Source organism: Cetorhinus maximus, chromosome 13 (genome assembly GCF_964194155.1).
Source record: "Cetorhinus maximus chromosome 13, sCetMax3.hap1.1, whole genome shotgun sequence".
Taxonomy (NCBI): domain Eukaryota; kingdom Metazoa; phylum Chordata; class Chondrichthyes; order Lamniformes; family Cetorhinidae; genus Cetorhinus; species Cetorhinus maximus.
The window spans coordinates 45872072-45889600 of record NC_135891.1 but is presented as its reverse complement, the minus strand read 5'-3'; the positions used below and the strand labels follow the sequence as shown (position 1 = coordinate 45889600).

Below are 17529 nucleotides of genomic sequence, written 5' to 3'. Positions count from 1 at the left end.
GTGGGTTGAGAGCTACTGAAGGCAGGGCAAGGGTGATTCAGTGAGGGATGATGGAGGGAAGGTCAAATGTGACTGAGGGAGGGTGATAGCTTCCAGTTCCAGAGATCTAGGGGAGATGACAGTTGGAGGGGGTGGGCAGGGGAGATTACAAACAGCCAGACTAATGCTACAGGATGGCTAGGAGTGGATGCTTGTCTGGGTGCCATTTAAATTTGTCAGACCTTCGACCCTGTAAGGTAATGGTGGGGCCAGGGACTTCCTGCCCATCCTCTTGGGGCCCTTGCCTTAGCATATCTAATTGGCCGCGTGATTGCACATGTCCAGCTGCTCTGCTTCTAAGTGGAAGTGCAGACAGTTGCGGCATGTGAAGATGATTCCACTTTACATGTGCTGTTCCCCCTCCAAAATAGTGCCTGCAGTGTGTGGTCACATTTTTGGTGCTGGCCCCACTGTTGAACCATTTTAATATGCACTTAGCAGTCACACGTGGAGCTTACTTCGATAGTATGGAGATTGTGATGTCAAGCACTACATAATACTGATTTGATACCATTCAGCGATGCTATTTTGGAGCTCCCTGCATCCGTGTAAAATTCCAGCCTATGTGTTTTTGCTGGTTCACATCCTATGTTTAGAAAGGCACATTTTGAAACCTGGTTCACCTACCTGTTGCAAGAATCTTACCGGGAATACTTCATGCCTTCCCGTCAAATCTGCTTTTAATTTCCATGGATGAGGTTGGTTGTAAATCAGTCTGGTTTTGCTGGTGGACTGTTCAGTAAAATGTGGTAGTAAAGCAGTTTGTCATGCTTGCTCAGGTTTCATAACAATATTTTCGGATGGCGAAATTTGCTTTTTTAAAGGCAGAAGAAAAAGAGTGAAAAGTATTAGGGAGCATTGGTTATTATTGCTGAGCATTTGTGAAGCATGAAGAACAGAACCATCAACCTGCATGAGGATCATACAAAGTGCTGATTTTCCACCAAAGTTAAATCAATGAAAACTAAGATCGCTGTGAAAATTGTTAGTTTGCATGCTTCGGCATTTTATTTATTTGCAAACCTCTTGATATTTCAATTGAATCAATCATGCTAAGAAGTAAAATAATATTTTTCTTTCCTTGTAATGATGAGTCAATTTATATAATGATGATCTCCTCTCATTAGACATAATTAGGTGAAATGATGCTGGAAACTTTCTGAATGACAAGCAGCAGAGATGGGGAAATTGCTTGGGTTGATAGAGATGGAGGTATCGATATTTCCACTTTTGCCAGTTAAGATTTTATTCGATAGAAAGAATTGAGAGATGCCCTGTCCCATGAACATAGACCAGAACAGTTTTAGGTTTGTACTGAGTTAGCTATGAGAGTTTTAAATGTTAATTTTTAAAAAACTGCTCACTTGTGGCTAATTTGAATTAAGAGCAGAACCTCTGGCTTTCTAAGTAGTTGCAAAGAATTTTGAAGGACCCTCTGAAATTGCCTGTGCCACAAGAATTCTAAATCCCAGCTCCAAATGTGGATTGCTTTCACCAAGTTCAAGTACAGTTTTTCATTTCTCCTCATGAGGAGAAGAGAAATCTCTAGAGGGACCAAATCTCTTTGCATGAAGCAGTTTTACTGCCTGAATACACTGGCCTAGTGCCATGGTGGTACGAGTGTTTAATGATGCTACCAAACACTTAAAGCCTTTTAGAGATTAAGTGCAGTTGTTAACATTTTCTTCTGATTCATTTTGGATCATTTTTTCACAAAGTTTTCAACAATCCAAATATGAATCATCCAGTTTATGATGAGTCATTGAGGCTGTTTTTTGTTCTTGTGATATGGGGGTCATTATCAAGATTGGCATTTATTGCCCAACCCTAGTTGGCCTACTGAGTGGCTTGATAGGCCACTTCTAAGGGCACATTTAGGCCAGACTATGTAAAGACACCACATTTCCTTCCCTAATGAACATTGGTGAACCAGTTGCGTTTTTACGACACTCTAATAGCTCATGGGACGGGAGTTAATTGGCCCAACAGGGTCTTGTCCACTGGTCAAAGAGCTGGTGGGGAACCCACATCAGTTCTGTTGGGGAGGCCTAACTGTATTAAGTGCCCTTCAAGCACTTAACTGGCCACTGTTGGGCTTTCCCTGGGATTCGGGACCCCAGCTGGGGAAGTCTCACCCGCTGAGAGCTGCCACGTCCTCATTGTCTCACCAGAGGCCCAGGATTGCACAGGGAATTCAGACCAATGATGAGTAAAGGCAGGATGGGGATTGCAAGAATCCGTGAGGGGGTCGGAGGTTGGAGGCAAGGGCAGGGGGTGGCTTTCAGCAGCCAGTTCATCCCGATGCTGAGTCCCTCTATTGGGCACAGAGTGCATGATAATGAAGGAGTTCCCTGAGAGACTGTTGACAAACCCAATGAAGATCCATGTCCTTCTTTTCAAATTTCTTCCCGGCCATAAAAGTGGTTTTGTGGATCAGTTGTTCTTTATAGAATTTGCCTGCCTTTCATTTCCACTAGAAAGAATGGAAATGAAAATCAAGCCCTTTCTATAAGTGGTGGCCAATCTGCAATGCCAGTTACCCAGGCAACAAGTTGAAAATCTACCCCAAAGAAGAATAATCTGGGCCATTAGGTAGGCCACCTTGCCCTGGGGAAAAAGAGAAGATTCTGCTTTCATTTACCTCTGTTAATTGCATTTCCTGTTGAAAAAAACACAGTACATTATTGGTACCAAATTATGAAGGATTTGACACATTGTAGTTCCCAGTCAAATAATCTTTCCTTAATGAGAACATATGAAAAGTCATGGGGAAGAAGAGACCATTTAACCTAATGATGCTTACCCTTTCGGCAGCCTAACCATCTCAGCATCAAACTGTACTGTATTTCGAACCTCCCTGTTATTTATGGTAACATAAAATGCTGGGAAACACTTAGCAGGGCAGGCAACATCTGTGGAGAGAGAAACAGAGTTAATAGGCAGGATTTTGCACTCCCCCACTGGTGGGTTTGAGGGTTGGTGCAGGTGTGTGTCTCATTAAGCCCAGTGCATGGCCAGCCCACTGCCTAGCTGCCTGCCCCTGCCCCCAACACAATTTTCTCAGCGGTTGGGCCTACCAGTCAACCAATTGAGGACCTTAAGTGGGCAATTAATTCCCACTCAAGAGCCTCATACTGCTGCTGCCAGGATTTAATTGGCAGCAGAAGAGGCCCGTGCCAAGTGGCTAGCCCGGCAGGTTTCCCTGTGCGAGCAAGTGGCAGATAGGGTCCCTCCTTAAGCGGCTGACTGGACCCATTGGAGGGCCCCTCACAGTTTTATACCCCCCCCAACTCACCACCCCCACCCAGGTTGTTCTCCCCCCATTGGCCTCTCAAACCTCAGCCCCCAACCCCATCGCCGGGGCCTGCCAACTTGGCACCCGGTGGGAACCTCAAACATGCTTGACCCAAATACTGACCTAACGCCACATGCCTTTGTCCTGAAGTACTGGGCTGGCAGCTCTCTGAGGCAAGACTTGCTGACCCTGAGGGAAATCCCGCTTCCTGTCTATTCAAGGCCAATTGGCTGTTAAATGGCTGCAGTGCAGCCGGTGTTCTCCTTAGCATACAGGCCCCAACTTTTGAAGCTGAGGGAGCAGGAAGTCAGGCACCTCATTTTGATGGTTATTTACATTTAATTGGCTTTTATAATAGTTAATAGACAAACCTGAAGTAAAGAAAGATAGAACTTGCATTTAGAATACACCATTCATGTCTTCAGAATGTGCCAATGTGCTTTACAACCAATGGATCTTTTTTGTATTGTACTTTTGCTGTTATTAAATTGGCCAAAGCAGCAGCCAATATGTGCAAAGCAAGGTTGTATAAACAGCAAATGCATGAGCAACTAATAACCTGATTTTGGTCATATTAGTTGAGGGAGGAATGCTGGCAGCAGAGTGGGAAAGCATCTTATTTTTGAGTAGTGTCATGGGATATTTTACATCACTGTCTTATTATTTCTGGTTCCTTTGAGTTAAGAAAATGACCACATCACACACATCAAACTCACCAATATTTTGTACACTGAGTGCCGATCTTGATTTTGGTGATGCATTTGAGCATTGTGAGGCACCAACACATTGACGAATTTGAACTTTACACAGATTAGATGTCGATCCATAATGCAATTGATTCAAAATGAGAGCATAAAACCATTGAATACATTTCAGTTCAGGATGCTCTGCCAGATCATCCTTTACCCACACCATGCCTTAATTGCATAAAAACAGACAAAGCAGGAAAGAGGAAGAACTTATGATATGTTTGTCATGGCAAAGCTTTGTACTCACCTGTTCATCCTTAATCATCTGATAATTACTTTGGAGCAGAGTTTCAGCTTTGGGCGCAATTGGTGATTGGGGCACAAATTGCACTTAAAATTGCACTAGATTTCTGAATTGAACTTTTTTGTTCAGATTTGTGCTTAAACTATTTCCATTTCATCAAGCATAAAATCGCCAATGAATCAGCAGCATTTTAGAACATTTTATTCTTGCTTTAGAATATAGCCCTTGATATATTTGAGTGGTAACCTGGTGCACTTTGAATAATACAACTGAAACTGTGGGCAGGATTCTACGCTGGTGAGAATTTACAGTCCCGCCGAAGTCAATGGACTTTTGAATGGCTCGCCGCATTTTACCATCCTGCCCCTGCAGTAACGGGGCTGTAAAATTCCCCCCTGGGTTTATCACAAACATAAGCATTTTTGATAAAACCAACTAGACCATCTGTGGGTAATCTGAATTTAAATAATTGAAAATGACTTTAAAAAGCTACAGAGAGCCATTTACTGGTTTCATTTGTGTGCAGTAGCCTGTTTCTTAGTAAATTAGTATATATTTTTAAATGTTGAAAGCTTTTAAAGGTACATACCTATTGCTGCTCTAGCGCTTTAAGGCTTAATTTTAAGAGCCTCCTCAAAGATTCACCAGTGCATGGAATTAGCAAATACACGGCATGATGATTAATTCCATATGGGGTGGCGTGGTCAGTCTTGTGGGCGGGCCAACATCTAGACCAACATTTCTTTAAAATAATGCAAAAGATCGCCAAAACTTGATTTGTGTTGGAGTTAATTTGTGCTTGAAATTCTTTGATCTTTTGCACTGGTTTTGCTGATTTCAGGTGAATTTTGTTGGATGAAAACAGCACAGCTTAATGGAATCTCCAGGCCATTAAGTTCAGTGCAGTTAATAATGAATGAGCAGCCTCTAAATGGTTTATTTTTGGATAGGTGAAATGCAGGCCAGTGCATGGTCATCTCGTTGACAATTAATCTGTTCACAATCTTCAATGTGCTGTGAATTTGCAGGTTTATTTGGTGCAGATACCTTGCATAGATATAAAATGACTGGCAAATGAATTAATTGTATTTTCACATCATGTAGCCCAATATCCTTTTTTTTAATAGGATTGACTGTGCTGGGATCTTGAAGCTGAGAAATGCTGACATCGAATTGAGGAAAGGGGAGACGGATATTGGCAGAAAGAACACCAGAGTGAGGCTTGTTTTCCGGGTACACATTCCTCAAGCCAATGGCAGGGCTCTCTCACTACAGGTTGCTTCCAACCCCATTGAATGCTGTAAGTTTTCTTTAACCCTTAAGTCCATTTAGTGCACAAAAGCTTATTATAATACAGTCTGTGACCTACTGTTTTTATAATTAATCATTCATTTTACTCAGTAAGTTCTTCAGAATATATTTGACTTGTGGCGTATTATTGAGTTCACCTCACACACACGCACCCGTCCCCCCGCCCCCCACTATTCTCAAGGTATGACTCAGCAACAATGTTAAGTATCATAGAATAAAATGAGACCAAAAATGAAGTACATGGAACATGAACACATTATTAGTACTGTGTGCAATGATACCCATTTAACCCACTAAATTTAAATTTAAGGCCAAATGTGGCCCAGTATTGGGCATATAGTGATGAAGCAGAAGCATTCTTTTTTGTAAAACATAGGTGTAGGCATTCAAAGCCAACTGCAACTTATATATCTCCGGTAATTTGGAAAAGTGCTCCAAAGCCAAGGGGCATGCTGCAGGACACTACCAATGTTGAAAAGATTAAACAAAGCAGTGGGAGCTAGGTGACATCAACTTTCAAATCTGAAAGACTAGTTTAGCTACAAAAATAAAGATTAAGGCCTGAGTTTTTAGGATGTTGGGGGCTTGGCTCAAATAAGTGTTGATTGATAGTCGGCAGGACTTCTGCCTCTCACACGGGGGAAAATCCCGCCTTGGAGAGCTGTCAGCCAATCTGATTGGGCCTCACTTAGGGCAAGGGTGGAGCCCCAGTGTAAAATTGCTGCAAGGTCAGGGCGGGTGGGAACTCGGAGGGAATCCCGTCCCTGCAACTTAACGTTCCCCCCGCCCCCCTGCCCCCGCCACACCCACCTAAAAATTCACCAGTTGTAGTTGCGGGGGAGCATAAAATTCTGGCCTAAGGTGTTTCTACAATAAATGCAATTGATTGTGACTAGTTGAGGCTATGAAACTATGATATGCTAATCATATTACATAGGGTTACATCAAGGCAACAGCACAGAAACAGATTATTTGGTCCAATTGATTAATGCCAGTGTTTATGCTCCACATAAGCCTTCTCCTAGAGTTAGATGAAGAGTGCTCCAGCATATCATCCTATTCCTTTATCCCTTCATATGTTTATATAATTTAGCCTTAAATACTATTTGCCTCAACTATTGCTTGGGGTAGTGCATTTTATATCCCACCACTCGTTAGGTAAAGAGGTTTCTCCTGAATTACTTACATGATTTATTCGTGACTCTCTTACATTTATAATCTCTAGTTTTGGTCTCCCCCACTAGTGGAAATATCGGTTGGTATTTAATAGAGGCGATGGAGGTCTTGCCCGCTGGCTGAGTAGCCGGTGAGAGCCCTGTGTCACCATTTTTAGGGAAGGCCCGTCCTATTACGTGCCACGTGGGCACTTAACAGGACATCATCAGGCCTACCCCAGGATCCGTCATCACAGAGGCGGAAGTCCTGCCTGCCGAGAGCTGTCGGCAAATCAGGGTCCAGCAGCCCTATTGAGCAGCAGCGCCATGCCACCAGGGAGGCGATGGCTGCTGCTGGCATGACACACACCACAGCCTAGTATTGTCACTGGGTGTCAGACCACATGGTGGGAGTGGGGTCACAAGGTGGAAGGGGTGATCAGCAGCAGGTTTCCGCCCCACCCCCCCTTTCCAATGCTGGTTCCCTTAATCAGGCACTGAATGCCAATGAACAAAGGACCACCGCCCCTTCCAGGAGTCCACAAGCAACCCTGCACTGGTTTGCTTGTCATGCACCCCACACGGTGTGCTCCACAGCTGCATTAATGACCCACATAGGATCTCAATTGGCAGTGGGGTAGGAAGTCAATCCAAGAGTCTTCCTGCCGCATTCTTAACTGGGGTGGAGGCGGGGTTCCCTCTTGCCACCCTCCTGCCTGATTAAATGCCCCCTGCCAGCAAACCAACCACAGGGGAGGGCATTAAATTCCACCCATTTGTTTCCATGCCTAGCCTATAAAGCCCTATTAATCTCTTATAGATCTCCATCAGGTACACCTCAGTCTTTTCTTTTTTGGATGATGATCTGTTCAATCTTTCCTGATAGCTATAACCCCTCAGTTCTGGTATCAACCTTGTTAGTCTTTTTTGCACCTTTTCCAATGCCTCTACATCCTTTGTATAATATGGAGACCAGAACTGTGCACAGTACTCTGAATTTGGTCTAACCAAGATTCTATATAACTGTAACAAGATTTCTCTGCTTTTCAATTTCACAACCCCACCCCCCACCCGCTAGGAATGATTACAACACAAAATAATTATGAAATCTATTGTATTTTGTCTGAAATACAAAGCTGTTGCTTTGATTTTTGTGACATTCTAAGAAGTTCCTATGGAATGACGTTGGCAGAGGCTGCATATTTAAGTACAGTTGCCTAACATCAAAGGTAAAATTTAAATTTTTCGGTATTATTGTAGAAAAAGCCACTTGCTATCCTTAATCAAAATCAAATTTTAAGACCCTATCTGCTTCTGATTATTCAATTTGCCCATTTACAACATCTGAGGGTCTGTGCCAGGAGCCTCATCTTCTACAATTACACATCTTCTACAGCACAAACTGATGATATTTATTTGCTTTCTTCTTTGTAACATTGACATCATGAAAAAATAAACATCAACAGTGCAATCATTGACATAAGTTGATCCAACAAATGTTGTACACATAATTTGCAATCCTTTCACAATTTTCAGCAAGAATGAACCATCGTTTTGGACTAATAAGGATGTTTTGAGGGCAGATGTCTCTCAATTCTCCTCGTGATGCTTATGTGGAAATTGTATATCTTCCTAATTTTGCATTGTTGAATTGAACATGGTGTCATAATAAAAGGAACCTTGGACAATGTGTTGTAGAAGTGCACATAGTGGGTTCTTGATTGAACACAGAACACCCTGGGCAGAAGTTTTTGTCCTGCGGGCGGGCGTGTGCCCGACCTGAACAGGAGTGTAATAGTGCGCGATGATGTCGGGCGAGCATCCCAACATCATCGTGCACTCTCACGACCTTTCGGTCAGCGGGCTCGCACAAGTGCCTGCCAACAATTAAAAGGCCTCTTAAGGCCCTTAAGTAACTAATTAAGTTTCATATTTCACTGCCCGCTCAGCCGTTCAGTTGGCGGGCGGGCGAATAGGCCAGGCAGCCTTTGCATTTTTAACAAAACCTCATCCAGGGGTGGGGTGAGGTTTCCAACGCTAAAAAAAATTAAACAATTTTTAATATCCTTTTTTACATGTCCCTCTTCATGTGACTGTGTCACGCGGGGACATGACTATATCATGGGTAAAAAGTTTACTTTTCATTTTAAAATCCTTCAGCTCCCTGAGGCAGCTCTGTGTATTCAGGGAGCTGTCAGTGTGTACTTCCCCGTGCATGTGCACACTTCAGCGTTCATGCTCCTCCCACCCCCACCCCGGCAGCACCGAGGCTCTTAATGTGCCTTTCACACTGGGCTGGCCGTTAACTGGCCAGCCAGCATGAAATCGCGGGCAGCCGTTGATCTTGCGGCTGTTCCCGGGCCCGCCAGCCGTGCCTGCCTGACGAGGGGAAATATCTCCCCCATATGATTGAACCCAACTCCCCAGTAGAATATTGAAAAGGCAGCCTGCAAGAGGGCATTGAACAGGCACTGCCTAACTCCAGCTGTAACACAAGTAGCAAACTGTTGATTTTAATTTTCCTAACTGTCTTCAATAGAAAATGTCTCGTGCTGAAATCACCTCAGAGAGAACTGTCAACTCTCTTCTATTTAAATTCATTGTTTGTACTTCTAGTACAAAGTACATCCTTCACTCACTTGGTAAGGTTATTTTTGGTTTGTTAAGCAGATATGTTTCTATGATGCTATGATCTATTTTAAGTTTATAAAGTAGAAGTCACAACGTACATTGCTACTGGCAAGCGAGGTACTGTATTATGATCAAAATAACACAAGAAGATCAGTATTTGTTAATGGAATCCTTCATCAAGTGAAATTGTAGACAGGCCTCTGGAAACTTGTTGATTTTATTCTGGTAATGGAGGAAGGGATGAAGTGCCACATGGGTAACCAAAACAGTTGAATATTTGCTCAACTCCACTTCCTTTGTTGAGGTGAACCTGTCCCTTTTGTCATTTGTACTGGTCCCTCAGCTTGGTTGAAATGTAAAGGCAAATGCAGTCACAACGTAGGCTATTTTTTAGGTGCATCTCACTGGAGAGAAGCAAGTGCTGAATAATCGCATCTTTTGCTTCACTAAGTTAGAATTTGAATACTTGTGAAATGACGTTTCGTGAACCCACAGTGACCAGCATCAGTAATTGAAAAGAGCGTATTTAAAGTTTTTCACACATTAGGTGAATTACTGTTACACAAAGAAACATTTTGTAAAACTGAGCCACTGTTTACAAATTGCACTTTTTAAAAATAGCTTAACTATTAGGTTCAGTATTACTTGGTGTTTAAATCATCTGGAGTGTCTTGCTTACAAGCGAAGAACAAATCTTGTTTGCAGACTTTATTTATGTGAGCTACCAGATCCTTCCTATGTTACTTGGGCTGAATTTTACGTTGATCAGGCAGGCGTGCACCTGGCTCAATCAGGTGTGAAATCGTGCGAGATGACGTCGGACGAGCGTCCCGACATCATCGCACACTTGCATGATATTTCGCTTGGCGGGCGCGCTTCCGACTTTTGCGTGTGCCCACCGAGGGCAATTAAGCCCATTAATGGCGCAATTGTCTGCTATTTTTTGTCGCCCGTCCAACCTTACGGCTGGCGGACAGGTGAATCGGCCAGGCGGCCTTTACATTTTTCATCAAACCGCATCGAAGGGTGGGATGAGGTTTCCATTATGAAATAAAATTAAAATAAAAATCTGCGGGCAGCATTTTTACCATCTGTATTTTCAAGTGCCTGATTGTGATGTTCAGACATTTTTTTTCTGTTTTTTAAACGTTTATTGCAACATTTTTGGGTCCGTAGCTCCCTGAGGCAGCTCCCCGAGGCAGCTCCCCGAGGCAGCTTCCCGAGGCAGCTCCCCGAGGCAGCTCCCCGAGGCAGCTCCCCGAGGCAGCTCCCCGAGGCAGCTCCCCGAAGCAGCTCCCCGAGGCAGCTCCCTGAGGCAGGAGGCAGCTCCCTGAGGCAGCTCCCTGAGGCAGCTCCCTGAGGCAGCTCCCTGAGGCAGCTCCCTGAGGCAGCTCCCTGAAGCAGTTCCCTGAAGCAGCTCCCAGAGGCAGCTCCCTGAAGCAGTTCCCTGAAGCAGCTCCCCGAGGCAGCTCCCTGAGGCAGCTCCCTGAAGCAGTTCCCTGAAGCAGTTCCCTGAAGCAGCTCCCCGAGGCAGCTCCCCGAGGCAGCTCCCTGAAGCAGCTCCCCAAGGCAGCTCCCCGAGGCAGCTCCCCGAGGCAGCTCCTTGAGGCAGCTCCTTGAGGCAGCTCCCCGAGGCAGCTCCCCGAGGCAGCTCCCCGAGGCAGCTCCTTGAGGCAGCTCCTTGAGGCAGCTCCCTGAGGCAGCTCCCTGAGGCAGGAGGCAGCTCCCCAAGGCAGCTCCCCGAGGCAGCTCCCTGAGGCAGCTCCTTGAGGCAGCTCCTTGAGGCAGCTCCCTGAGGCAGCTCCTTGAGGCAGCTCCTTGAGGCAGCTCCCTGAGGCAGCTCCCAGAAGCAGGAGGCAGCTCCCCGAGGCAGCTCCCCGAGGCAGCTCCCTGAGGCAGCTCCTTGAGGCAGCTCCTTGAGGCAGCTCCCTGAGGCAGCTCCTTGAGGCAGCTCCTTGAGGCAGCTCCCTGAGGCAGCTCCTTGAGGCAGCTCCTTGAGGCAGCTCCTTGAGGCAGCTCCTTGAGGCAGCTCCCTGAGGCAGCTCTCTGAGGCAGCTCCCTGAGGCAGCTCTCTGAGGCAGCTCTCTGAGGCAGCTCTCTGAGGCAGCTCCCTGAGGCAGCTCTCTGAGGCAGCTCCCTGAGGCAGCTCCCTGAGGCAGCTCTCTGAGGCAGCTCTCTGAGGCAGCTCTCTGAGGCAGCTCCCTGAGGCAGCTCCCTGAGGCAGCTCTCTGAGGCAGCTCCCTGAAGCAGGAGGCAGCTCCCTGAGGCAGCTCCCAGAGGCAGCTTTCTGCCTTCAGGAGTTTTCTCTCAGCGCTCACCCATGTCTGCGTTGACATCATTGCCCACCCTCCTCCCACCCCCACCCCAGCAGCGCTGAGGTTTTCAGCACACGCTTCACGCTGGCTGGCTGTTAATTGGCCAGCCAGCGTGAAATCATGGTCGGGAGCCAATTGTGGTTCGCGATCCGTTTCCCAGCTGATCCCGGGCCCACGGATCGTGACTGCCAACTGAGCTAAAAATTCAGGCCCAAGTAACTGTACTTCAACAGTACTTCATGAGCTGTGAAGCATTTGGAGTTGGCTTAAGGAGATGAAATTTCAATATAAATGCATCACTTTTGTTTCTTAAACAGAAGCAGCAAACAAAATGTGCCCACATCATTTTGTGGAAAGTCATTTAAATACTTTAAGGGTTCCATGTTATTAACACCATGCTTGTATGAAGACCCTGGCCTTGATGTTTCATTATGAAACTGATAGACTGAGTATACTAGCCATAACTAACCAAGTTTATTTATCAGGTACAACACTGATGTGAGAGGATATTTATTGACATTGCACCAGATCAGACTAGTATAATGAATGCGGGTCTTTAATGCTTTTTGCACAAGGTATCGACGAAGAACTGAAAGAGCTGCTGTAACACTCCAATGTATTTTTTTGAATTATCAGCAGTGCCTTTCTGTAATGAGTTTACTTTGTTTCATTGTTCCAGCTCAGAGATCGGCACACGAATTGCCAATGGTGGAAAAGCAGAGCACAGACAATTGTTTGGTTACGGGTGGACAACGAATGATCCTCAATGGTCAAAATTTTACTACCGAGTCAAAGGTTCTTTTCACAGAGAAGACTCATGGTGAGTCATGTTGTCTGTCAATTGAATCTGGAAGCGAATTGTATTGTTAATGAGATCTGAAAGTAAATTACATGCTCAGTCTTTGTTCTTTTTGTGTCCTGATGGTTATTAATTGACGGATGGCATTCCAATGAAGTAGATGCGACCATTGTTCCATGCCAGGATCAATAATAGCTTGTATAGGTTGTATGAAATACAGAGTTCTCCCGACATTTCTCTGTTCCTGGAATTCAGCCACTGATCTCAGGAGCACACCTGCACTGTTGCAGTGTTGAGTGTGAAGAGCATTGTCTTGTGCTCTTTCCTTTTGTCTCTCTGAATTAAGTGGCAATACATTTTGATGGTAATTCCAAACAATGAATTTATACTTGTTAATATTAGTTTGAGGCTGCCGTCAATCATTTCATTTTTAAATATTTTTGTGTGCATGTCAAGATTATTGATCGAAGAATGGAAGATTTCCCAGTCAGGTAACTTGTCAGCATAAAGCACTCCTAGATTGGGAATATTATTCGATGTGAAGGAAAACTTTCTTTACGTTGCACCAGAAACATGCCTTAGCTCCGAACTCAAAAGTCTCTTTATGGGTGGAATTTAATGTTTGTGACAGGAGTCCTGCCAGTCAGTGGGGAACTGGTGGGAGTCCTGTGTTGCCTCTGTTAAATGCCCATCAGGCAATTAATGACTGGCATCAGGCCTTCCCCAGGATTAAGGACCTCAGGGGCAGAAATCCCAGCCCTCTCCCCCAAGGGGTGCCAGCCAATCAGAGGCTCGGAGCTCCCCATTGCCCGTCAATGCCACTGGGAGTGGTGGCAGCTGTGGGCATTGCACCCACCAGAAGCCCAAGATCAACGAGGGAGCCCAGGCCAAAGGCAAGTGAGGGTAAGATGGGGGTTCTGGGCACTGAGTGCCTTTGAACAAGGGACCCTTGTATTTGCTTTTGGGAACCCCATCTGGTGACTACCCCTGCTCATTGGTGGTTTAATACCAGAGGCAGTGGATGAGGCCCTTAAGTAGGCATTAATTATCCACCCAATTGATATGCAGACAGGAAGCTCTTCTCGCCCAGACTTAATTGGGGCAGAGGCAGAAGGCGAAGGGGTCCCCACACGGCACTCTCTCACCAAACTAAATGACTCCTGCCCCCACACTTGCGTCTGAGGTGGGGGGGGGGGGGGCATTAAATCCCGTGCTATATGGCCCATTGGACTAGTATGACATTTTCCACACCAACCATTCTTTGGACTGTCATAATGGGATTGGCAATTTTGTATCATTTAGAACATTAGGGACAGTTTCAGCACATGGACACTGGACTGAGACTGTCACTCTCATCTTAGGCAGCAGACAGAGTGGATTTGTATCCTATCAATCTATATGTATTTGAATCCAGGTCACAAGAGGTCAAAAACTCATTCGTCATTAGTGATCTGTCGCTCTCACTTGGAATGGAGTGTAAAGGGGAAGATTTTCACTGTACACTATTGGTTGAATTTTACTGCAGTTTACTGCTCACCACCAGCACCTCCACCTGCCCTCCCCACTGAAAGAAAGTCGGTACTGATATGACAGACACTCAACAAGGCCATGTCGCTGCAGTAAAACACTGTGGGCGGCCTTAAGTAGATGGACTTCCACCCCCCAGTGGGAGGAAGTCCTGTCCTCGAGAGTTACTGGCCAAACGGATTGGCTGGTAGCTCTAGCCGTCCCAGCAGCGCCAGAACTCAGTAGTGGGCACTGCTGGGACTGCAAGCAGTCCCACAAGGAAGAGCAATGGCATCCAGAGTGAGCTAAGTCCTGGGCTTTTATTATGGGGCAGGATCAGGCAACTTAGGGAAGGAGGTAAAGGGAGTGGGGGTGTCGGTTTTGGAGGCCAGGTGGGAAGAAACAAAGTGGAGGTAACATCTTGGGGGATGGTGCCCCCGATGTGCACAGGGCAACCCTGAAGGACATTTCCATCCCCCTCATACACCGCCCCACTCCCACACCCCCTTTCTTCCTACCTTTTGATCAGTTTGGTTAAAAAAAGGCCTACCCACTCCTGGTCATGCCAACCACACTATGATATGGGCAGATTAATATATGGGTCAATTGACTTGTTAACAAGCTCAATTGCCCATTAGTTATCTTTTTAAAAATGGCAGGTGGGCTGCTGATTTCAGCATCCGCCCACCTACCATATTATGGGGGACAATTCAGGTGGGCAGAAAGGCTTGCCACCTGTCATATTTTACATGCCACTGCGTCCCCTCCCACCGCCCCAACCCCACACCAAGAACTCACCCACCAAGAACTCATCTAGTATTGTAGGGTGGGGGGGAGGTGGGGGGAGCATAAAATCCAGCCCTATGTGGAAAGAGTGATTATAAATGGGTTTCCAATCTTGTTACACATGGTGCACTGCTGAAGTCTTACTGCATGGATGATTTATGTGGGTAGTGGAAAGGTTAACACTCATATCCTTCTGAGGTAACACTGAAGGTAAATGGTTGAGTATTTACCTTGCACTTGGGCTATGATGTACTGTTTCAAAAGTTTCTCTCTCTGATATTAGATGGCGAAAGGGGAGAAGGGTTCCATTCCCCAGCAGTAACATTGATGGGTACAAAAAGTATAAGTTATAAAATGCAGCATTAAGAGATCAAAATCAAAAAATGTGATTGCAGGGTAGATTTTAGGAATGTGTTCTCCCAGCATGAAACTTTGCCTGCCCATAGTATCCATTGCACCTATACTGCTATTTTAGTGATACTCAGCCACTGAGAAGCCCATTGATTTATCTGCATTCTAGAATGTGCATAGGAGGTGCATATGTATGTTGGGAGGCTACGTTTGTAAAATCTGCCCTTGTATGTGTGCCAGTTTTGAAATGCAATTTTGTAAATCAATTAAATATGGATATTGTTCTTTGGCATAAAATTAAAGAGACTTTAAAGTACAAACAGGCCAATTAGCCCAACTATGTTATAATCCACAGGAGTCTCCGCCTTGTTTCACCAAACCCTATCAGTGTTCTATTCTATTCCTTTCTCCCTCAAGTGTTTATCACAGATTATATCATTTGTATTCTTAATTTTGAGATGAACAGTAATAAATTGGAAGCTGGAAGCAGTAAAGATGAGCTGCCTCAATATCTATCCCACTGGGGGATGATCATTCCCTTCTGTAAATATTGAGCTTCCTGTCACATAAAAGATCATTGTTCATCTTTACAAGGGCTGATTATCAGATTATTATCATCATTGTACTTTTGGATTTTTCCATTGTAATTTGCTTACACAGATACACCAATATGTCAGTTTTAGCTCAGGGAATGAACCTTGGCCAATGATCCATCAGCATGCAAGTGGGAATGGCAGGTTGAAAACCTACTCCCAACTGGAATATTATGATAGAAAACATTTCCGAACAAGGTTTGAGTTTTTTGCTGAGATTGTACAACGTTAACTCCTTCTTCGCGTTTTCAGTTCATTATTTTTAGAAAGTTGTCCACAGTGTTCTGGAAAAAAGCATTAAGCTTTGTATTTTTCTTAAACTGGATGATGCAGGTTGCTATTTGTGCACAATGTTGATATTGCTGCTTTTGATGTGGTTACGATAGAGAGGCAGAAGTAAAAAAAATGAATGGTTTGGTAACTGATAGTCAAATGTGAGGTGATGTTTCTTTATTGCTGCTGAACCTGTACACCGTGTCAACTGTTTCTTCAAGCTGATGGCAGTGAGACATGCAACAGGACCTGAGAAAAATGCAGTTGTACAGAGAAAAAAGAAAGGAGGGCTAACAATTGCTGTAGTTAGGTTCCACTCACAAGTTGTTGCTCACTTTCGAAATCTATGATAGGTAGAATTATATTGCCAAAGATGTGGAATATTAGTAAATGCCACCGCATATTAATCCTTTTAGCATTCCATAAGATGAGATGGTGCCTGTTTAAAGGTGTGATTTATTTACACACTATACATAGCAATATAGTATTATTGATCATCTAGTAAAGATATGGGGCCAGATTTTCAAGGGGCAACTAGGACGGGACCTGCTGCAGCCGGGAATTTAAAATTGTGGCACTGGAGATCTTCTCGGGATCCTAACACCTCCAGGACAGTGAAATTTTGAAAGGACCGGCAGGGGAAAGGAGTGGGAAATGTGGTCTCAGCCAATTAATGGCCCCTTAAGTTGCTTAAAGAGCTTGTTAAGGGGCCTGCCAGTGCAAGGTTGTAACTTTTATATGTTCTTCTAACAAGCTTGACACTTTTGTGCATGTTTGTGCACAGCTGGCAGATTCACTGTGAGTACCAGGTAAATTGCTTTGTAGTGTTTTTAAATCTACTCTATGGGAGCCGGCATGAGTGCTGTTCCTACCATTCTAGTCCAGGGCCACTTTCTGCTGCATTCCACCTCAAGGAGGTACCTGCTTTAATTGGCAAGGTAGCAGCAGCCCCTAACATGGCTGCCACCTACCTTTGCTGCTGGCACCAGGCAGGCAACTCCTGCCTCATGGAGGCGCAAGGCACTTCTAACTGGGCATGCGGCCCAATGTCATCGTGAACTTGCACGATATTTTGTTGGGTGGGCGCGCGCCAGAATCGGCTCCGCACCACAATTTCACACGGGCGGGCCAATTACGACCCACCCTGCGTGGATTGCGAGCAGTAGTGCAAGCACTACCTGTGCGGGAGGCGGGAGGAGGGAGAATCCAGTCCGGAGTGTTAGTTGAAAAGCCTATTAAGGCCATTAACAAACTAATTAACTTCAAATTTACGCTGCCCGTCCAACCTGATGGTTGGCAGGCAGGCGAAAAGGCCAAGTGGCCTTTACGTTTTTTAGGAAACCTCATCCATGAGCGGGATGAGGTTTCCTAAAGCTAATACAGATGAAATAAAAACTCTATTTTGAAAATAAAAGCATGTCCCATCTAATGTAACATAGTCACATGAGGGGACATGTTTCATTAAATTTTTAACGTTCTTATC

The 17529-nt window shown here is 45.0% G+C and overlaps 1 protein-coding gene across 3 annotated transcripts in view; it reads left to right on the top strand.

The window, feature by feature from the left end:
• LOC144688593 (nuclear factor of activated T-cells, cytoplasmic 2-like) overlaps window positions 1-17529 on the top strand; it is a 174374-nt gene that overhangs the window by 73630 nt on the left and 83215 nt on the right. For all 3 annotated transcript variants that reach the window (XM_078555353.1, XM_078555352.1, XM_078555351.1), the window contains exons 5-6: window positions 5455-5627; window positions 12418-12558. In XM_078555353.1, coding sequence (XP_078411479.1) covers window positions 5455-5627; window positions 12418-12558 — 314 coding nt within the window. The remainder of the gene's footprint in view (window positions 1-5454; window positions 5628-12417; window positions 12559-17529) is intronic.